The sequence below is a fragment of the Taudactylus pleione genome, unplaced genomic scaffold, assembly GCF_031769625.1.
Source record: "Taudactylus pleione unplaced genomic scaffold, aTauple2 ptg000066l, whole genome shotgun sequence".
Classification (NCBI taxonomy): domain Eukaryota; kingdom Metazoa; phylum Chordata; class Amphibia; order Anura; family Myobatrachidae; genus Taudactylus; species Taudactylus pleione.
Genome location: NW_028284468.1, coordinates 9,116,200 through 9,138,926, shown reverse-complemented (window position 1 = coordinate 9,138,926; position 22,727 = coordinate 9,116,200). Strand labels below are relative to the sequence as shown.

The 22,727-nt window shown below is 46.0% G+C and overlaps 1 protein-coding gene across 1 annotated transcript in view; it reads left to right on the top strand.

Moving 5' to 3' along the window:
• Window positions 1-22,727, top strand: part of LOC148534435 (uncharacterized) — a 153,959-nt gene that overhangs the window by 107,164 nt on the left and 24,068 nt on the right. The window contains exons 21-24 of the mRNA XM_088466852.1: window positions 2,814-2,910; window positions 11,371-11,412; window positions 13,416-13,580; window positions 18,144-18,294. Of these exons, the coding sequence (XP_088322978.1) occupies window positions 2,814-2,910; window positions 11,371-11,412; window positions 13,416-13,580; window positions 18,144-18,294 (455 nt within the window). The remainder of the gene's footprint in view (window positions 1-2,813; window positions 2,911-11,370; window positions 11,413-13,415; window positions 13,581-18,143; window positions 18,295-22,727) is intronic.

Below are 22,727 nucleotides of genomic sequence, written 5' to 3'. Positions count from 1 at the left end.
CTTACTCAGTACCCCCAGTAGTGGCCCCCCCAAATGCAGTGCCCCACGTAGTGTTCCCCCTTATGCAGTGCCCCCAGTAGCAGTCCCCACAATGCAGTGCGCCCAGTAGCGGTATCCCCTTATGCAGTGCCCTTTTATATAGTTCCCCCAGCAGTAGTCCCCCCCCATACAGTTTTCCCAGTAGTGGTCCCCTTATGCAGGCACCCTGTAGTGATCCCCTATATCTAGTGCCCCCTGTAGTGGTCCCCGCAGTGCCCCTAGCAATAAGCCCCTTATATAGTGCCCCCAGCAGTAGTGTCCCCCCTCCTATGCAGTGCCCCCAGTAGTGGTCCCCCTGATGCAGGCTCCCAGTAGTAACCCCCCCCTATCCAGTGGTCCCTGTAGTGGCCCTTCCTATTATTGCCCCCAGTAGTGGTCCCCCGAGTGCAGTGCCTCTAGTAATACTAGGCCCCTTTTAGAATGCCCCCAGTGGTAGTCCCCCCCCCCCCCAAGTAGTAGTCCCCAGTAGAGTAGCCCCCCCAGTATAGGTCCTCCCAATGGCACCCCCAGTAGAGGTCCCCCCCAGTAGTAGCCAACCCCTCCCCCGTTGAGCAGATAGGTTTAAAAATAAATAAATATATATAAAAATATACTTGATTCCACGCTGCTCCTGCTCCTGTCCGCGAAGCCGCTCCCAACCGCAAGTCCGCCCGGGCTGGCGCGCTCAGCATTATGGGACTGACGTCATGACGTCAGTCCCATTACCCACTGCAGGAGCCGGACGGAAGTCCGGCTCTTGCAGTGGGTGCTGCAGCAGTCAATGAGAGTCTATCTGACTCTCATTGGCTGCTGTTTAACACACGCATCGCCGCCAGCGCTGGCGGCGATGCGTGTGTTATGCACAGCCTGAGCCCGCCTCCTGGCGCTATTGGGCAAGCGCTCAGGGGGAGGGAACGGGCTCAGGTGTGCAGCACAGGACCAGCGCTGGAAGCCTAGCGCCGGTCCTGTGCAAATGTGTAGCGCGGACCGCACTCATTGCGGTCGGCGCTACACTGGGGTAGGTGGTACATTTTTAGGTTGTGCTGTGGGACACATGGCCATTTCCATCACATGAAAGGACTTGAAGTTTGCACCAGTACAGTGTCTGCGTGTCTCATCTAATACATTTAATGGGACCTGTTTTGCATCTCTATTTTGCACTTTTGCTTAGAAATACATCCCCAAGCAATATAATAAAAGGAGGCTTGATTCATTCAAAGGGCCAAATGTAATAAGGTGCGAGTTTTTGCTCCGGGACAAACTCGGACCTTCTCGCACATTTAAAGGTCCAAGTCTGTCCCGCAACTTGCCGAATGTAATAGCCTGCAAACTTGTGAGTTCAAGGCTATTACACTATGCAAATCTGTGCGAGTAATGTAAATTCAGACCTTTTAATGCGACTAGCATTAAAATAACCACAGAACACACACACCGTGACAGTAAAGTTTTATTAAAGCATACATGCACACTCACATTCACTCATACTCACCTAGAATCCCTGTAGCCATTCACTTCCCCTTCTCCGGTAGAATCCACTGCACCTATAAAAAAAAATTCCATACTCACGTATCCTTAGTGTAGATCACGTCCTCTTTGGTCCATGTAGGCATCCACAGGGTTGAAAAAAAAACTAATACGCAAATCCAGCTTGGACAGGACACATACCCTTCCTCCGCTCGTATGACCAGGGACCCACGTGTGTCCTGTGTGAGAAACATACGAGTTTGCATGTTCTGTCACCATATTACATAGGGTGCGAGAATAGCTCTATACTCTGAAAGCGAAAGCATTAAATAGACACAAAACAAAATACAAATAAATATAAAAATAAAATAACAAAGGTAATGTTTACAAGCCCTTTTGGGACGTAATGTAAGTGAGCGGTATAACATACTCTTTGATAACAGAATGTCCATGGAGTGAGACTCCTAACACTACTGGCTCTACCTTTGACTTGCCAGCCATGTCTTCGGTGAGTGTGTTAGACGCCTGGAAGCCGGTGTCTGGTAACTCTCCGGTGTCCACAAATGCGGCTTGTCTTCTCCGCGGAGCTCAGTAGTGACGTCCGGTGCCGTTAGCGATGTCCTCTAGGGCTTCTTCCAAGTGCTGCTCTGTATATATCTTGGAAGATATAAGTTTTGGGTACTTACAATAGTTGAACGTAAGAGTCACTTTGTTCACTTGCCCACAAGCCCAGATATACCTCCATGGACTGGCTCTATATAGAGAGAGTGCTGCAAAAGATAGAGTTGAGTATTCAATTTGCACAAAACCATTCTTATCCCAAGCTCAGTGCTGTGTCTAGCTGGATACCTGACATTAAAATTAAGTGCAAGGTCTATAAGGATCAAATTCAATGTTGAGCTGCACACATTTCCTCTTATTACTGTAGCACAGGATCTATGGGATGCATGGAAAAAACAAGTGATGTTTCTGGTCATGATGTGCCATTCTGAAAAGTACATTGTGGCCATTGCCGCTAATTAAAACACACCCTCAGAGCCTTGGTTATGAGGGTATGCACATTTCTGGATATTACAGTACTGTAAACATTGCTTATCTTTGCTCATACCTCTATGAGCATAACACCCAATGGGGACACTTGTGATTGATAGATTCTGCCCCTTAGTACCATAGGTTCTCCATGGTGCTATACTGTGACTGGAGGCAATAGAGCATAATAAAGTGCATGAATGATCAGATCTCGGTGAAGGATATTACACGAGTAAGATGGAGTAGTGCAGGTGTTGCATATAAAGATATACCAGCAGTCTAATGGTCTCTTCTCTCCACAGAAAGGTGAAGCTGATGCAGTTAAGATGGATGTAGATTACATGGAGACAGCGCTGAAATGCGGATTGGTGCCAGCATTAGAAGAGTACCCCAACAAGGGTAAGAACAGAGGACACTTTCAAGAAGTCCCATAGCCCCAGTACTCACTGCCATGTTGTCAGCCATCTTTCATTTTCCGTCTCTCAGTAAAAAAATATATCCTATTTGCACTATCACAAACCAGGGACAGTGTATCCTGTCCAGTGGTGCTTCTAAAAGGTGGGCCATCCTATTCTAGGGTGATGTTAGTGCTTTCCAAAGATTAATGGGCCCAGCCATAATGGAACGGATCAGCTGCTTGCTCCGCAGAAAGGCAATGACTACTTCCTGTTTGCTATGCTAACATGACTGCTCTCTCCTATCCCCTGCAAGAGTGTCCTATTTAAAGCTGCACCTGTCAATAGCACATAGTTTGAAAAACATGGACCATAGCGTCCTCTGTGTACTCACTCTCCAGTGTGTAACCTTCTGATGCCAAGCCACCTCCTGAACCAGCACTCCTGCTACCTGTGCAAGCCGCTTCTACGCTGATATATTTGAGTCGGTTCCATCTAGTCCGCAGTGAAATCACTCCTGCCAATATCCAGAAATCCTCCAGCCTGTCTCCTCTGGTTCCAGTCCAGCCCCTGTCTCTGCTGGTTCCAGTCCAGTGCAAGTACTACTCCAGTTCCAGTCCAGTTTCAAGTCACCTCCTGAACCCTCTGGTTCCAGTCTGGTTCAAGGTTTTTTCAGTGTTCTCCAGTCCTAGTCTGGTCCAGTCTCCTCTGGTTCTAGTCCAGTTCAAATCAACTGCTATCTTCTCTAGTTCCAGTCAGATCTAACCTGCATATTTCCAGCCAGTGTCCATCATTCCAGTTTCAGTCCTGTTCAATCTGCTACCTACACTCTGTTTCTAGTCTAGTGCTAGCCAGTGTTATTCCTCCAGTACTCTGAAATATCCATTTACTAACATTGACTGTACTAGTGCTTCCAAGTGCCAAGTCTGCAGTCTGCTACCATTTGTGACTTTGTGCAAGTCTTCTGTTAACAACTCGCCTGCTCATTGCGAGTTCAAGTGGACTAATCAATCAACAGCCACGTGGCTCACGGTCAATCAGCGACTGCTTACGCAGGAGAGATCTCTGATTGGCTGGCAGCCCGGCAACTGATGCAAGTCATGAGGTTTCCGTCATATACCGAGGAAGAGATGTATGTGGAAACATATACATCTCTTCACTGTCCATGGTCCCGGTAAGTCAGCTTGTGTGTTATGTATGGCGGGACTCTACTGGATTAGCAAAACAACCTGCGCAAGAAGGTAGGTGAGTATTTATTTATTTTTTTAGGGATAATCATGGATTTCTACTAGAGAAGTGGACTGATCACCGAGGACAAGGTGTCACACTCTGCTCAAATTGTGTGACTTATATTACCATTTGCTGCAGGTCAGGATTTCTGTCTGACCTTGTTCGAGAACCATCACTGACATCACCATCATGCACTATGCCAGCTGCTAGCATTCTTCCAGTGGGAGTGTTCCTGCCTTAGCTGACCTCAACAGCCTATCATGAACTTGCAGCAGATTCATATCCCCTGTGAGAACTCCCACTGGTGCCAGAGCAAAGAGTTACTTCCTAGTGTTAAGTTCTATCCTGTGGCTCCTTTGTGCAGAAAACCATCACTGCTACCTGGCTCTATATCTACAGTTCGTGTGTCCTGATTGTGTGCTGCTGTATTCCAGATCAGTGCAATCTCCAGCTGCACTGATCAGAGGATTCCTGCAATCAGCCTCTGCAAACCTGTTCCTGACCCTGGCTTGTTTCTGACCTGCTTCTGTCTAATCCCTGGTACTTCATTTGGTTATCTGGTTCTGACCTTGGCTATCCTCTGTGACAAGCACACGTCTGCTCCCTGGTACCTTGTTGTCTGTTTGGTTCTGACCCCGCCTGTTCACTACGCTGAAAGTCTTCTCCACTTCATCCAGAATTACCCAGCTCCTGTATAGGGGAACCAATTCTGATGGCCGCCACCTGTGTGTCAGAGGCAGCCAAGCCCATACCCTCTTGCCAGGGTACCTGGTGAACACCGCCGGCACAGTAGACTCCGCGCCTCAGAAATAGGTCACGCCAATCCCCAAATACGGTTTGCGTCCATTTGCCCTCCGAGAGTTGTGACAGATTGCTCTGGACGTAAAAAATAAGGACGCTGCTGGTCAGACTCAAGTGGCAGACCCCAGTCTTGGCCTTATGAATGTGGTGAAGAGATTTCAGATGACATAAGCAGGTATACTACAATACTTGGTTGATTGTTATACAATGGCTACTCAGTCTCAGAGAATTGTTTCAGACACAGTTAACCCCTGCATACCTCCACTCACTGCTGAAGATATTGCTGGTAACCTGCAACTAAATAACTCAGTTAAAGGGACCACTACTCACAATTGTTCACAGACCTCCCAGTCACCAAGTAAATTAAATCCTGCACAGCTTGGAGTATTTCAGCAAATGCTAGAGCAGCTGCAAAAGCTCTTAACCAACATTATGCTGATTCTACCAGAATTAATTTCTTCTGATTCTGATGTGACCAAGCGGGTCGATTGTTAGGCAGTGCGCACGTGCGAGCCCCATAACGAGCGCAAAAAGCACTCCAGCACTCACATCCAAAAGGGACGGCTGTCGATGTTGATCGACAGCTAGCCCCTTTTGGAAGGCGGGCGGGGGGGGTGGCTGGGCAAACGGAGGCGTTCCTGCAAGAACGCCTGCCGTTTGTGGGCGGCCCTACTGACATCACTCGTGATGTCAGTAGGTGAACTTCCTGCTCTATTAGAGCAGGAAGTCCACTGGGGCTTGCGGCAACGAGACCCTACCGCAAGTGTCTCGTCGCAAGCCCGATGGTCGCGATGGTCTTGATCATCGCGACTATCACCAGGCTGCTCGCATAAGCTGTGGATGGTAACCCACAGCTATGCGAGCGGCCAGGAGGCCGCAACTAAAAAAACAAGCAACTGCCCTGATTCAGAGCGAGCGCTCGCTTTTTGCGAGTGCCTCTGAATCAGGACCTGTGTCCTCCTCCTCTGTACCGAAAAGGGAGAAATATCCCAGTTTTCCATGGCCCAAGCGGTCTGAAGCTGAACATCAGTGGCGCAGAGAATTTGTCTTTACTGTGGGGGTTCTGATCATTTTATAAAAGACCGTTCTCTCTGTAAATCAAGGAAGGGTGACCCGTCTCAGTGTCACAGCATTAATGCCAACGAACTATCTAGATTGTCATCTTCAGTTCCAGTTTCCACTACTCTAAATAGGAGTGCTAAGGAAGTAGCCCAAAAATGAACTTCAGTTCAAGATTGGGGTCCTGTGACAAGAGCACCAATTCCAGCTTTGGAAATCAAAAGAGAGTGTTAAAATCTCCCAAAGTCAGTGAGAAGTCAGGGCCTGATTCAGACCCGGACACAAGCGCTGTGTGCTCGCAACCGGGCCAATGGTAGGCCAGTGCGCATGCGCATGACGGAGCTGGCTCCGTCGTGCGCATGCGCGAGACCCGGATATAGCGACGGGCACTCCGTCGCTCCGGGTCTCGTACCAAAGGGGGCATGCTATCAATGTTGAGTGACAACACGCCCCCTTTGGTGGGCGGGCCGGTGGCGTGGCTGCCCAGAGGGAGGCGTTCCCATCAGGGTATCCGATGTTCCAGTACAAGCAGGGGTATCCAATGGTTCGGTTCCAGCAGAGGCATCCTTTGTTTCAGCCACAAGAGACATACCCGATGTTTCACTCTCAAAAGGTGTTCGACTGTTCAGCCCCCGGAGGGGTATCCGATGTTCTAGTCTCAGCAGTGGTATCCGATGTGTTAACCCCAGCAGCCGAAGTTTTGGCCTCAAGAGCAGACCGATGTGCCAGCCTCAGAAGGGGTATCTAACTTCCCAGCCCCAGTGGGGACACCTGACTTTCCAGCGCCAGAGAGGGCATCCAATTCTTTAGCCCCAGAGGGGGCATATGACTTTGTAGCCCCAGAGGGGGCATCTGATTCTGTAGCCCTAGTAAGGGCATCTGACTTCGTAGCCCCAGAGGGGGCATCTGATTCTGTAGCCCTAGTAAGGGAATCTGACTTCATAGCCACAGAGAGGGCATCTGATTCTGTAGCCCTAGGAAGGGCATCTGACTTTGCAACCCCTGAGAAGGTATCTGAGTTGCCAACCCCAGAGAAGGTTTCTGAGTTGCCAACCCCAGGAGAGGTCTCCAGTGCCTCAGCCTCAGGAGTGGTCTCCAGTGCCTCAGCCCCAGGATGGGTGTCCAGTGCCTCAGCCCCAGGATGGGTGTCCAGTGCCTCAGCCCCACGAGGGGTGTCCAGTGCTTCGGCCCCAGAAGGGGTCTCCAGTGCCTCAGCCCCAGGGGAGATTTCCAGTGTCAAGATCCCAGGAGGGATTCACAGTGCCATGGATACAGACATGGATTCCTGTTTGCTACTTCCCGAGAGTGTCACCATGTGGACTACTAGTACAGTCCAGACTCAGAAAGAGTCATCTAAACTTCCTGTTCTATCCAGTTCCAGTGTGTCCGGTCTTAATCTGGTTTTGACCTCTATGATTCCTGCCAGTTTAAGTGTCTCCAATCCAAATCCGGTTCTACCTATTCAGCCAAGTGATAGCCCTCCGTCTCCTGGTTCCAAAAAGGACTTAGAGTTCTCACAGATCAATGTAATACCTGCTACAGTGGGACCTCCACCTGATTCTCTGCTTAGAAGTTCGGTGGATGATAGACCATTCGTTTATTTGGATGGAGATTTAGATCAGTTTTACGCCTTGGCACGCCAATATCTTTCCGATGTGGATTCCGGATTGTTGCCTTCACTCCTGCCAATGTGGTAAAATATTTCCTTTTGGCCTTTAGGGGTAAAGCTTTGGACTGGGCTAATCCACTCATAGAGACCAAGGATCCCATTTTAGAAGATCTCTCAGCTTTCACTGAAGCGGTACTGCAAAGGTTTGCTCCAAAGCATCAAGATCAGCACAAGGTCCACGGCCTGCGGTACTGCAAAAGTTTGCTCCGAAAGCCTCAAGATTAGCACAAGGTCCACAGCCTGCGGTATTGAGACTTGGGGTCACTTCCTTGGCCCCTCTCCATGAAGGCTCCTCTGGGTATCCTGGTCCTTTGGATCCATCATCCACTTCTGGTGCTGTTTCCAAGAAAAAAAATTTGATTCTGACTCTAGACTTGGATTCTGATTCCGATTATGATCCTGTAGCGGATGAAGCACCTTTCCTGGACGTCCTATGTTTAGAAAATAAGTTTTCTTGAACCAGAGATTTCGTCTCTTCCGAGTGGATCAAGACGTTCCCAAAAGGGCAAGAAGATTCGTCTAAACCATTAATTGCTACCATGGTTTCTGCTTCTCCAATGAAGAGTGTTGTTGATCTTCAGAGATCTATTCAAGTTTTTTTTCTCAAGTCATAGGGGTGTCCGGAGGCCACCCGTTAGGAGGGGGGTAATGTCACACTCTGCTCGAATTGTGTGACTTATATTACCATTTGCTTCAGGTCAGGATTTCTGCCTGACCTTGTTCGAGAACCATCACTGACATCACCATCATGCACTATGTCAGCTGCTAGCATTCTTCCAGTGGGAGTGAGCCTGCCTCAGCTGACCTCAACAGCCTATCAGGGACTTGCAGCAGATTCATATCCCCTGTGAAAACTCCCACTGGTGCCAGAGCAAAGAGTTACTTCCTAGTGTTAAGTTCTATCCTGTGGCTTCTTTGTGCAGAAAACCATCACTGCTACCTGGCTCTATATCTACAGTCCTGTGTCCTGATTGTGTGCTGCTGTATTCCAGATCAGTGCAATCACCAGCTGCACTGATCAGAGGATTCCTGCAATCAGCCTCTGCAAACCTGTTCCTGACCCTGGCTTGTTTCTGACCTGCTTCTGTCTAATCCCTGGTACTGCGTTTGGTTATCTTTTTTTGACCTTGGCTATCCTCTGCGACCTGCACACGTCTGCTCCCTGGTACTTTGTTGTCCGTTTGGTTCTGACCCCACCTGTTCACTACGCTGAAAGTCTTCTCCGCTTCATCCAGAGTTACCCAGCACCTGTATAGGTGAACCTATTCTGAGGGTCGCGACCTGTGTGTCAGACGCAGCCAAGCCCATACCCTCTTGCAAGGGTCCCTGGTGAACACCGCTGGCACAGTTGACTTTGCGCCTCAGAAATAGGTCATGCCAATCCCTAAATACGGCTTGCGTCCATTTGCCCTCCGAGAGTTGTGACACAAGCTGTGTATAGTATATGTGTGTTTGGGTGTAATAAACTTATTCTTTCTATGGTGTGTGTGTCCTGTCATTTTTTTACAATTTTTTATTACAGTAGGGGTACTGGTGCCGGCCGCCTGCTGGCACTTTTAGTTCCACAAGTGCTGAAGGGCAGGCACGCTGGCACCTGAAGTCCCAAAGTAGAAAACAATAGTATACTGTTATTATTATCACTATTACCCATGCACCCACCTGCCAGGGGTGCAGAAAAGAGCCCTGGGCTTCAACCCAGGCCTGGGGTGCTCTGGAGAGGGGGGACCCCTTTATTAGGGGGATCCCCACTTCCCCTGAGATCCCAGTCCTGGGCTGATTAGTTTGTGGTGTTAATTCTTTGGCCAGTGAAAGGGTCCCCTGGTTGTGGAATTACACTCCGGCTAGTTTGAGCACGGTGCTGGTTTTAAAAATACGGGGATCCTCACGCAATTTTTTCCACATATTTATATAACCAGGACCGGCTCAGAGAGCCCAGGGCTGGTTATGCTTTTGGGGGGGAACTCCACATCATATTTTTTCTAATTTAACATTTTTATTTTAACGTAATACACACATGCAGCCTGCACGTATCTCACTGATATTTGTAGGCTGCATGTATGGGTGCATTTGGGATGTGGTCAGACATAGAGAACTTGGGGAGAAATACGAATACATACAAAAACATGATTCAGCAAAACACGATTCTTGGTAAATTTGTGTGTTTCAGCTGTCAAAAGTCTCCTATTTTTCAGCGATGCTGAGAGTGTTTCAACTCGGACCAGACACGATTCTTAGTAAATTTACCCCTAGGAATCTATGAGCTTAGAGCAAAGCAAATGTAAGAGCAAGTAAATTTGCACCTTGGTAAAACAATGTTGCACTGCAGTTGGGGCAGATATAAAATGTTTAGAGAGAGTTAAGCTGCCCATCCACTAGAAGACATGAAAACGACTGCATGATTATGACATAGTAATTGTGCAGTCGTTTGTCAGTCTGTGATGTGCCTGCACTGAACGAACAGTCATTCAGTGCAGGCTCATCAATCATCTGCTAACATGCTCAACCTGACGTTATCGTCAGGTTGACCAGCATGTTTGCCCGATGATAGATGTCTAAACGACCAGCGGAAGCGCGCATCGCTGGTCGTTTTAGACATTTTTTAAACAATCTGCAAACGATTTTCAAACGATTATCGAACGATCGCTAACGATATCGTTATCGTTCAACCGCTCATTTTAATCGTCTAGTGGATGGGCACCTTAATATATGGGAGGGGTGTGTCCAAACTCAAATGTATATAACAGTGCAAAAATAAAGTTATCCAGAATTTGTGGGCTACATGCAAAAGCAGCCAGCAGGCATTCAAAAAAAGAAAAAATCTATTTACACCCCCTATTTTTCCAGATACAAATTTAATTGCTTTTCAAAATCAGCTCCTGTGTATATCATTAGACTAGTTCACAGAGCACTTTGTATTGTCTAAAGCTGGTCATACATGCTTCAATTATCGGGGCGATCCACCGGATATCCGCGGATCGCCCCGATAATTGTAGCATGTGTGCAGGCGACCGAGGGTTAAATATTGCTCGGTCGGGCACGCCGGTTTGTCCAGCATGCCCGTCTGATGCGATATGTATAAGTACAATGTCGGCCGCATCAGGTAGTGTATGCCCAGCCACAGCCAACAGACAGACATTTCCTGTGTTCCTTCCCATGGAAGGAACAGGGAAATGTCTACTCCCCCCCGGGGGCGGAGTGCAGATGTCAGGCTAATACTCTGTGAGTAATCTAACAGTGTATGCCTCAGACATCTGCGGCTGGCATGCTGTCAGATAAAATGTCTATCGGTCTGACAGGCATTTTATCTGGACGTATATGACCAGCTTTAGAAATGTTAGTGAATCTTTCTGAATATTTAATACAACATTTTGTTATAGAGTAACAACTCTTTACCAAGATTTTCCACTGTTTGGAGAGTTCATTAAATTAATATGCCCGGACCTTACACATTAGATTTCTTAGCTTAAGGACCCCATACACTAGCGATTGATTGGGGCAATTTGCCGATCCCCAGACATCAGGGTCAGTTGAATTTCACTGATTTGCCGGTCACGATCAAAACATGCCGGTTGTCATTTCCGACCAGCGGATCTGCATAACTGATCCAGTCGGGGAATCGGGCAATTTGTCGGTAGATGTATGGGACCCTTTACATATGATAAAATGAAAAGGTTGTAACTTATCATTCTATCCTCTTTTTGGCAGATGACTTCGGCCCGTGCAAAACGCTTGGATCGGTCATAAAAGGTACACGTGCAAATTAATAGAAAATGTATTATAATTCGAAGAGTGGGACAATCATATCATAGATGCTACCATCCATACAGTACATGCATGTATGAAAAGTGAAACATATAAACCAAACCATAACTATAGTATGCAAAGTGTGACCGGAAACCTGTAGAAGCAAATAAGGCCAGAACAAGTCGGGATGACACACAGGAAAACAAACTGAATGACAAGTATTCTTAACATAATAATAATAATAATCATCGTCACCATAATAAAACATTGCTAAACCACCGCCTAAATAATAAATGCCTAAGTGACTCCCTGAACATATGCACTTATGCCACTAGGCATGCCAAGCTATGTACATACTGTACATAAACTACAGTCACAAAGGCGTGCTTACAACCCAGCAACAGTTCAAGCCACTGTACAATACAGTTTAGTTCAGGGATAGACAATAAGTGGCAATCCAGCTTTTGTTGAACTACAAATCCCAGCATGCATTGCAATAGTTTTAGCATGGCCAAATAGCAAAACTGTGGCAGGGCATGCTGGGATGTGTAGTTTTACAACATCTGGGGAGGGGGGGGCTTGTTGCCCACCCCTAGTTTAGTTACTTGCAGACAAATTAATGTGGTATTATAATACTATATTTTAGGGTGATCCAAGCATTAATATTATTACAAGACTAATTAAATACAATAATTATCAGGACTCAAATCATTATCATAGTGTGTACCAAGTTGAGTCTAGATTCAGAAAATGAGTTAACAAATATTAACGAAGATCTATATACATACATCAAATAAACCTTCCTTACAGACAGGCATGGTGTTTGGTACAGTAAGTGATTGTGCTTGCAGCCCAGAAGCACCTGATTGGATGGCCTGCACAATCCATCCAAGCACCTGCCATCCACCGGACAGCACAGTTCGACTACCTTACAGTTTTCCAGGGGATTTACATTCATAACACTGTATGGGGATGTAATTTAGTAATGACAGAAGGACATCACCTTTAAAGCTTTACTATTCACTTTTCAAGGCTCATAAGCCCGTATTCAATTAGTTTCGCACCCGCAATACTTTTCCACCTGCCGCACTTTTTCGCCTACATCGCGTGTTTTGCCCGCGGAAAATTATCGGGTACACCCTCGCTATTCGCCATATTCAATTCCAAAGGACACGAAAGCGCGTACCGGCGATACTCAAACAGGCGAAAAGTGCTGTCAAAAATGGGGAAATCAGCCTGACACCCCCCAAAAGATGCACTAACATTGGAGATCAGTATAGATGTCCCCGATTAGCCCCCCTGGAGCTATTTGGGGTACTTAAGTGCTTTCTATTGCCACTTTATAGCGTCTTTGCACAAGTGGTGAAGAATAGCATTAAGCAGTTTTTTTGGGAAAAAATAAGTAGCCCTGTCAAATTTGGGGTACTTGAAAATGGGTGCAAGCATGGTTTAAAATCTCTAAAGTACAGTTTTAAGTGATGCTGAAAACGTACCTTCAGCAAACACCTGCAATCAAAAAAACACCTCCCCCATACTTGCGGACCCCCCAAAAGTCTATTTCGCTACTTTTTATGTGTGTACCCCCACTTTATACTTTTTGGTCCCCTTTTCCAATGGCATTTTTTGGGGTGTTCCCCACTTTTTTAAAGGTTTTTTGTTAATGCAGTTATCCTTTGGGGGGGGGGGGCTATCCCGAGGGTGCAGAGTGGTTTCTGCACCTTTGTACCCCAAAACCACAAATTCTGCACTTTTTTCTGCCTGCCATTCATAGGTGAAACTTTTTCGCCTATGTACATTGCTTTGACTTTTTCCGCACGGAACATGTGGATGGAATTGAATATGGAGACAAGTTTTCGACATGCAAAAAGTCGCAATCGGCGATATTTTTTCACGGATCTCGGCTTTTCGCTTCTAACTGAATACGGGTGTTAGACTAGAAAACTGGTTTATATGGCTTAGCAGTTATTTCATGTGTCTAGAGATGAATTCTTCTTCTTGTGGCCTAGATTTCGGCACAGACTATGTTGTAGCCTTGGTAAAAAAAAGCAACAAAGATATCACATGGAAAACCCTTAAAGGCAAGAAGTCCTGCCACAGGGAGGTAGATCACACCTATGGCTGGGATTTGCCAGTTAGCCTGATCAGTAAGCAGACCGGCAACTGTGATATTGGTGAGTGTAATCATTTCTACAGATAATTGCAAATATGAATATATCACCTGCATCTTCCACCGCCGGGCGCTGCAGTTTGCCAGAATGACGTATTGTGGTGATTGCAGAATAAATCTGTTATTGATGTTAAATGTACTGTAAAATATTTTGATAATAAACATTGCCTTATAGCATGACTGCAGTGGCTCAGTGTAAGGTCCTTGCATATGTAGTGTTCCGTTGATTCTCTAGACTTTTGGCAAAGTGCACTGGATAACACCAGGATAACGGCATTGGATAACTCTGACCGCAGCATTGTAAAGGAGAAGAATTTTGTGCCAGCTGATAGGAGGGATTAAGCGTATTGAGGACATTGCATATGATATAAGGAGCAGGGGCACCGATGTACCTAGTCTTGTATAACTCTACAAAAAGGGATTTTTTGGGGGGATGGAGGGATGCTATTAAAGCTACAGGTGTGTCCTTACACATCTTTGCTGCAGTTGCACCAAAAAGCCCCTCTCGGCGAGGCAAGTCCTGTGAGACTATGCCAGCGCTGAGCGTCTTTTTTGCTGAAAATGCTTCTAAGTCGCAATGTGACTAGGACGCACCAGCAGACTGTGCTGATTAATTTGATATGCGACACTTGTATATCTGCTTGCGACTGAGTCCCTGAATCTGTATACAATGTAGCGGCCGCAGTTTTTTTCATTCAAAGTTCTGTTGTGCTTCATATACAGACAGATATACAAGTGTCACATAGCAAATTAATCAGCACAGTCTGCTGGTGCATGCCAGCAGAGTTGCATGGGACCTGGCGGCTCACTCACGCCAAGCAAGTAGCGTTAGATGTATGAGGAAACCTCTGTAGATAAAGCATTCATCTAGAACATTCTATAAAATTATCGCTAAAAGCTGATTGGTTGCTATGGGCAATTTCTGCACTTGTCGTCTTTAGAAGCTTTGATACATCTTCTCCTTGGAATGGTGGAGCGAGAGTGACTGAATGATATAAAGGAGTAAAAATGGCACATTTACACGTTTCAGTTACACTTGGTCAGAGAAGCCAATTTCTAGGCGTACTTTGGGCCTGATTCAGAGCCGGACGCTCTGACCAGAGCGCTCGCTCTGAGCAGGGCCCTCCTCCATGAAAATGGAGCGTCCTCCTGGACGCTCGTATAGCTGTGGGTGACCACCCACAGCTATAGCAGGCGTCCATGATGATGGTCGCGATGGTCAAAGACCATCGCGACCATCGGGCTTGTGACGGAGACCCTGCGGTAGGGTCTCGCTGCCGCAAGCCCTGGAGTGATTTTGGCTCTATCAGAGCCAAAATTACTCCCACTGACACCACTAGTGATGTCAGTGGGGCCGGCTTCAGATGGAACGCCTCCGTCTGGCCGCCACGCCCCCACCACGCCCACCAAAGGGGGCGTGCTGTCAATCAACATCGACAGCACGCCCCCTTTGGTGCGAGACCCGGAGCAACAGCTTGGCTGTCGCAGTCCGGGTCTCGCACATGCGCACGACGGAGCTCCGTGGGGCAACATCGACCCGTTTGCGAGCGTCCTTTGCTCGCGAACGGGTCTGAATGACCCCCTTTGTTCAGTGTAAAAGTAAATCTTCACATACAATAAGTTTGACATGCAATAATGATAGTCTATGTTCCTGTCGTCTGACATATAATAAAGATATAATAATGATAGTCTCTGTCCCTATCGTCTGACATATAATATACAGCCATGGCCAAAAGTAATGAGAATGACACAAGTGTTGGTTTTCACATTTTGCTGCTTCAGTGATTTTAGACCTTTATGTCAGATGTGACTATGATATACTGAAGTAACATTACAAGAATTTCATCAGTGTCAAAGGCTTTTATTGACAATTACAAGTTTATACAAGGGGGTAAATTTACTAAGATTCGAGTTTGGTCGAGTTTTTTAGTTTTTAAACTCACTTTGCTTCACCAAAACTCGGGTAAGTTTTCCCGTATCAAACTCGCAAATTTACTAAGAAGTGAGTTTAGCTGAAATTGAGTTTTTCGATGGTGAAGCAGATCGAGTTTTTTCCCCCAAATTTAAGGAGAGTTTAGATGAGAGTTTGGATGAGATTACTTACTCAAGATTGCAGTGTTTTCTCTCTGCAAAACTCACCCGAGCAAGCAGCCTGCACATATCAGTGAGATATGTGTAAGCTGCTTGTGTGTCTTAATACCTGTAAAAAATGGGTTAAATAATTTTAATAAAAAAATAGGGTCCCCCCCCCCAAAGCTTAACCAGCCACAGACTTGCCAGCCTGTCCTGGTACCTAATATTACAGGGAACAAAATGAGTAGGATTCCACCGTAAATTAGGTACCAGCACCAGGCTGCAGGTCCAGTCCTGGTTTTAATTATAGGGGTAAAAAATTGGTGTAGGGGTACCCCTTTATTTTAACCCAGCTCTGACCCTTTCTAGCGGGGGACTGATGCCACAGCCAGGGGTGCCCTTTCACCGGGCACTGCAGCATCAGCCCTGACCGCTAGTCAGCCCAGGCCAGGGATCCCTGGTGAGTTGGGGACCCCTCCAATAAAGGGGTCTCCCTCTCCAGGGCACCACTGGCCTAGGCTGATAGCCCAGGGCTATCCCCGCCACCTATGGGCGGTGGGTGGCGGGTTGATAGTGTAGGTGTAGTGCTGAAAATATAATTAACAACATTGTCTTTACAGTAGTACTGCAGGTCCCAGCAAGCCTCCCCCGCATGCTAGTACTTGAAGAACCACAAGTGCCAGCATGCGGGGCATTATGGGGCCACTGGTACCTGTAGTTCACCTCTAATGAAATGTGTATAAAAAAACAAGACCCACACACCGTGAAAATAAAGTTTTATTACATCCATACACACTCACATACTCACCTTCTTTCAGATGTTCACGTCCCCTTCTCAACGTAAAGTATACAATGGAAGTACCTGTAAAAAAAGATCCAATACTCACCTTTTGTCCCACGATGTTCTCCGCAGTACTCCATATAGGGCCTTGGACACACTGTAACAAGACGCTACAGCATATTGTTACAGTAGTGCTAATGACAGCTCTGGGCTTGAGCTATCATTAGTGCCGGGGGCGGCCAGCCAATCAGCGGCGGCTTCCATTAGTGGCCGCTCATTGGCTGGGACCCACGTGGACTTAGCCAATGAGCGGCTCCTCCACGTGGGTTCCAGGAAAATGAGCGGCCACTAATGTTGGAGAGAAGTGGATTCTTTGCTGCCTTTCTTGACACCAAGCCATCCTCCAAAAGTCTTTGCCCCGAATCAACTTTAGGAGACGGTCCTGGTGCTTGCTGGATGTTCTTGGGTGCCCTGAAGGCTTCTTCACAACTATTGAACCTCTCTCCTTGAAGTTCTTGATGATCCGATAAATGGTTGATTTAGGTGCAATCTTACTAGCAGCAATATCTTTGCCTGTGAAGCCCTTTTTGTGCAAAGCAATGATGACTGTGCGTGTTTCCTTGCAGGTAACAATGGATAACAGAGGAAGAACAATTATTTCAAGCTCCACCCTCCTTTTTAAAGCTTCCAGTCTGTTATTCTAACTCAATCAGCATGACAGAGTGATCTCTAGCCTTGTCAACGTTAACACTCTCACCTGTGTTAACGAGAGAATCACTGACATGATGTCGGCTGATCCTTTTATGGCAGGGCTGAAATGCAGTGAAATTTTTTTGGGGATTAAAGCGGCCCATACATGGTGCGATGATAAGTTGGTAAGATGTGTAGTACGATATCCCTTGACATTCTTCACACGATGTGGTTAAATGCTGTAAGATTGATTGTTACGATCTTCCAATATGATGCATAGAAGTATATTAAAATTATACTCCATATCGTAGATCTTACTCTTTTGCAGTAAGATCTACGATCCAACTAGACAAGTTCGGGGACGCGCATCGGCATCGTATGCACACTGAAACAACACACTATGTGCACTATTGATCGTTGCAATTGATCGAAATCGTGCACATCGTGTAAAAAATCGCACCGTGTATGGGCCACCTAAGTTCATTGTCATGGCAAAGAGGGACTTTGTAATTAATTGCAATTCATCTGATCACTCTTCATGACATTCTGGAGTATATGCAAATTCCCATCATAAATACTGAAGCAGCAGAGTTTGTGAAAATCAATACTTGTGTCATTCTCAAAACAATGTGAAATCAAACCGAAGTCTCATGCAGATGTATATTCTGTCTTCTTTTCTTTGGGTAAGAATATGTGGTTTGTGAAAACAGAGATCCTGACACATAGGGCTAATGTAATAGGGTGAGAGTTTAGAACATGTGGGAGTTTAGCGGTAATCTCTCACACTTTTTTAACTCAGCCAATGTTATAGAGTCCGAGAACGTGCAAACCAGCATGTTCTTAGACTAAAAAAACTGTCACGATTTAAACTCTCATCCAGATGTTTTCCCATTTTGAAGATAAAACTCGACCAATGTGAGTACTGCTAAACTCTCACATTTTCTAACCTCTCATAGTGTAGCTAGTGTGTAACTTACTTAGGAAATACGATGATATTCATTGTCATGTATCTGTCCTGGACAGGTTCCTTCTTCAGCCAGAGTTGTGCTCCTGGATCGGATATTAACTCCAACTTTTGCAAACTGTGTATTGGAGACCCCGAAAACCCTAATGCCAATACCAAATGCGCTAAAAATGACAAGGAGGCTTATTATGGCAATGCAGGTGCATTCAGGTAACACTAGAGACTGTGCAAAGTGTAGCAAGAGTATTTGGCAACACGGTGGACTCATTTATAATGTTTCATTAGTTTGTGCTTTATTCCAAGGTGCATGCCAACCTCACGGCCTTTGTAAATACACCAATAAAATTACTATGCACCTAGATTTGTAGGTATGTGGAAACTCCGCTGTAACAAACAGGTAACGGAAGTAAAACAACTCAACAGGTTTCCAATGATGTATTGGTTGAGATGGATACTTTATAAAATGATAATAATAGATTGTAATTTTATACTTAATGTTGTCTACAATGAGTGTTCCCATGTGATGTAAAATGTCAGCTCTCCTTTCCCCATTGTCTAGCACAGGGCAGAACTGTGGTGCTTCATTTATAGTATTTATTTTGTCCAACTAGAAATACTTAAATTGTGCAATAAAGCTGTATGAGTGGTATTATATTTATACTTCTGATACTGCAGATCAGATTGGGACATTGCCATCTATCCTGTTAGTGCAGTCATGGCTTTTAACTTTGTATCTTCATGTTATAACATCCCACAATTTTAATAATTAATTTTTTAGATTAAATAAATACTATTGTGTTAATTGAGGATTCTGGGGAGTATTTAAATTTGGAAGTCAATGTGAAGGGTTTCAGCCTAGTGCTGTTAGCGAAGGGCTCCAGTAAATGCGCATTTGCGTTAACCCGGAGGTTTGCGCTGCTTGACAAATTGAGCTGCCACTGTGTAATCTGCTACGGCAGTTCTCAAGCTCGGTCCACAGGACCCCAAACAGTGCATCACAAGTGAAATAATTAGCTCCACCTGTGGAACTTTTAAAATGTGTGAGTAATGAATACACCTGTGAACCTGCCGAGTGACCTGGAAAACGTGACCTGTGTGGGGTCCTGAGGACCGAGTTTGAGAACCTCTGTGCTATGGGGATGCGGTAAACTGTGAAAATAAATGGACTGCAAGAGAAATCAGTAATTCCTCAGCTCATTCCTCCTTTTTAATAGGGTGAAGCAGGGAGAACCCCTTTCTCCAGACAAAATCCAGAGAAAGGGGTAATCACTGCTTCATAAATTCACCCCATAGCTTTGAAAATGACTGAAATAACCTGGGGCCTGATCTCGAAGTGGACGGAGGTGCAGTAGGCTTTTGTCGCAGCCACTACTGTGTATTTGAACTAGGGGTGTGCACCGGCCACTTTTCGTGTTTTGTGTTTTGGTTTTGGATCTGGATCTTTCTTCGTGTTTTGGATCTGGATTGGTTTTGCCAAAACCACCCTTCCGTGTTTTGGGTTCTGGGTTTTGTATCTGTATTTTTTGAAAAAAAGCATAAAAACAGCTAAAATCACAGAATTTGTGGGTTTTTCTGCTCCTATGCTATTATTAACCTCAATAACCTTAATTTCCACTCATTTCCAGTCTATTCTGAACACCTCACACCTCACAATAGTGTTTTTATGTCCAAAAGGTTGCACCGAGGTAGCTGGATGACTATGCTAAGAGATACGAGTGGGCGGCACAAACACGTGGTCCATCTAGGAGTGGCACTGCAGTGGCAGACAGGATGGCAGTTTGAAAAACTAGGCCCCAAACTATACATAATGCAAAGAAAAAAAAGAGGTGCAAGATGGAATTGTCCTTGGGCCCTCCCACCCACCCTTATGTTGAATAAACAGGACATGCACACTTTAACAAACCAAACATTTCAGCGCCAGGGTCTGCCACACGACTGTGGCTGAAATGATTGGTTCGTTTGGGCCCCCACAAAACAAGCTGGCAATTAATCTGTCCCTGCACAAACTGGCTCTACGGAGGCAAGATGTCGTCTTCTTCCACCGATTCCTCACCCTCTTCAGTGTTGTGTACATCCTCATCCTCACAGAGTATTAATTCATCCCCGCTGGAATCCACAACCACAGGTCCCTCTGTACGTTCTGGAGGCTGGTCTCCCTGGAAGAGTTGATAATTCATTTTATGAACATCATCTTCTCCACATTTTGTGGAAGCAACCTCCTACGCCTTTCGCTGACAAGGTTCCCGGCTGCACTAAACACTCTTTCGGAGTACACACTGGAGGGGGGGCAACTCAGGTAAAATAGAGCCAGTTTGTACAGGGACCTTCAAATTGCTTCTTTTTCCTGCCAGTACAGGTACGGACTGTCTGACATGCCTACTTGGATGCTGTCACCGATGTAATCCTTTAACAGACAGACACACGCTTGTCGCTGCTGCTTTGAGGATGCAAGTGCGGCTACAGCCCACACAATTCACAAAGACACAAAAAAGAAGAAGAATATATTTATTGTTTGTGTAGCACACTTTGAGGGTGTCACCACCCTTTAACAGACAGACGCATGCTTGTCGCTGCTGCTTTGAGGATGCAAGTGCAGCTACAGCCCACACAATTCACAAAGACAGAAAAAAAAAGAAGAATATTTTTATTGTTTGTGGAGAGCACTTTGACGGTTACACCACCCTTTAACAGACAGACGCACGCTTGTCGCTGCTGCTTTGAGGATGCAAGTGCGGCTACAGCCCACACAATTCACAAAGACCGAAAAAATAAGAAGAATATTTTTATTGTTTGTGGAGCGCACTTTGAGGGATACACCATCCTTTAACAGACAGACGCACGCTTGTCGCTGCTGCTTTGAGGATGCAGGTGGAATCTAGATGGGATTTGGAACCGGGGACACACTACCTCCATCAATTGTCTAAATCCCACTGCACTAATGGTGGATACCGGACGCACGTCTAACACCAACATAGCAGTCAAGGCCTCAGTTATACGTTTTGCTTCAGGATGACTGCTGTCGTACTTCATCCTCATCGCTAGGGACTGTTGGAGGGTCAATTGTTTAGTAAAAGTAGTGATGTTCCTACTTCCTCTCTGGGATGATGAACAACTCCCAGCAGCAGCAACAGCACTAGGAGGAAGTGGTTCTTGATCTTTCCCTATTTTATTTTTATCGGAGAAAGTTTGGTCCTCCATTTATGTTATATTGATATATACGTGCGGCTAAAGCGCACACAAACACAGAAAATATTTTTTTATTTTTGCTGGAGAGTAGTGCACTTTGTGGGTTACACCACCCTTTAAGAAATGAGCCAGCTGGCTCTTTACTTATGGGACACAGGCGCACGCTTGGCGCTGCTCTTTTGTTGATGCACGTGCAGCCACAGTGCACACAAGTCACAAATACAGAAAATATTATTTTTTTTGGTTTGGACTGGAGTGTACTTTGGGGGTTACAGCACCCTTTAATTGTCAAGCCAGCCGGCCCTTTACTTATGACACAGGCGCACGCTTGGCACTACTTTGTTGATGCACGTGCGGCTACTGCGCACACAATTCACAAACACAGAAAATAATTTTTTTTTTGGTTTGGACTGGAGTGTACTTTGGGGGTTACAGCACCCTTTAACGGTCAAGCCAGCCGGCCCTTTACTTATGACACAGGTGCACGCTTGGCACTACTTTGTTGATGCACGTGCGGCTACTGCGCACACAATTCACAAACACAGAAAATAATTTTTTTTGGGGTTTGGACTGGAGTGTACTTTCGGGGGTTACAGCACCCTTAACGGTCAAGCCAGCCGGCCCTTTACTTAAGACACAGGCGCACGCTTGGCACTACTTTGTTGATGCACGTGCGGCTACTGCGCACACAATTCACAAACACAGAAAATAATTTTTTTTTGGTTTGGACTGGAGTGTACTTTCGGGGGTTACAGCACCCTTTAACGGTCAAGCCAGCCGGCCCTTTACTTATGACACAGGCGCACGCTTGGCACTACTTTGTTGATGCACGTGCGGCTACTGCGCACACAATTCACAAACACAGAAAATAATTTTTTTTTTGGTTTGGACTGGAGTGTACTTTGGGGGTTACAGCACCCTTTAACGGTCAAGCCAGCCGGCCCTTTACTTATGACACAGGCGCACGCTTGGCACTACTTTGTTGATGCACGTGCGGCTACTGCGCACACAATTCACAAACACAGAAAATAATTTTTTTTTTGGTTTGGACTGGAGTGTACTTTCGGGGGTTACAGCACCCTTTAACGGTCAAGCCAGCCGGCCCTTTACTTATGACACAGGTGCACGCTTGGCACTACTTTGTTGATGCACGTGCGGCTACTGCGCACACAATTCACAAACACAGAAAATAATTTTTTTTTTGGTTTGGACTGGAGTGTACTTTCGGGGGTTACAGCACCCTTAACGGTCAAGCCAGCCGGCCCTTTACTTATGACACAGGCGCACGCTTGGCACTACTTTGTTGATGCACGTGCGGCTACTGCGCACACAATTCACAAACACAGAAAATAATTTTTTTTTTGTTTGGACTGGAGTGTACTTTCGGGGGTTACAGCACCCTTTAACGGTCAAGCCAGCCGGCCCTTTACTTATGACACAGGCGCACGCTTGGCACT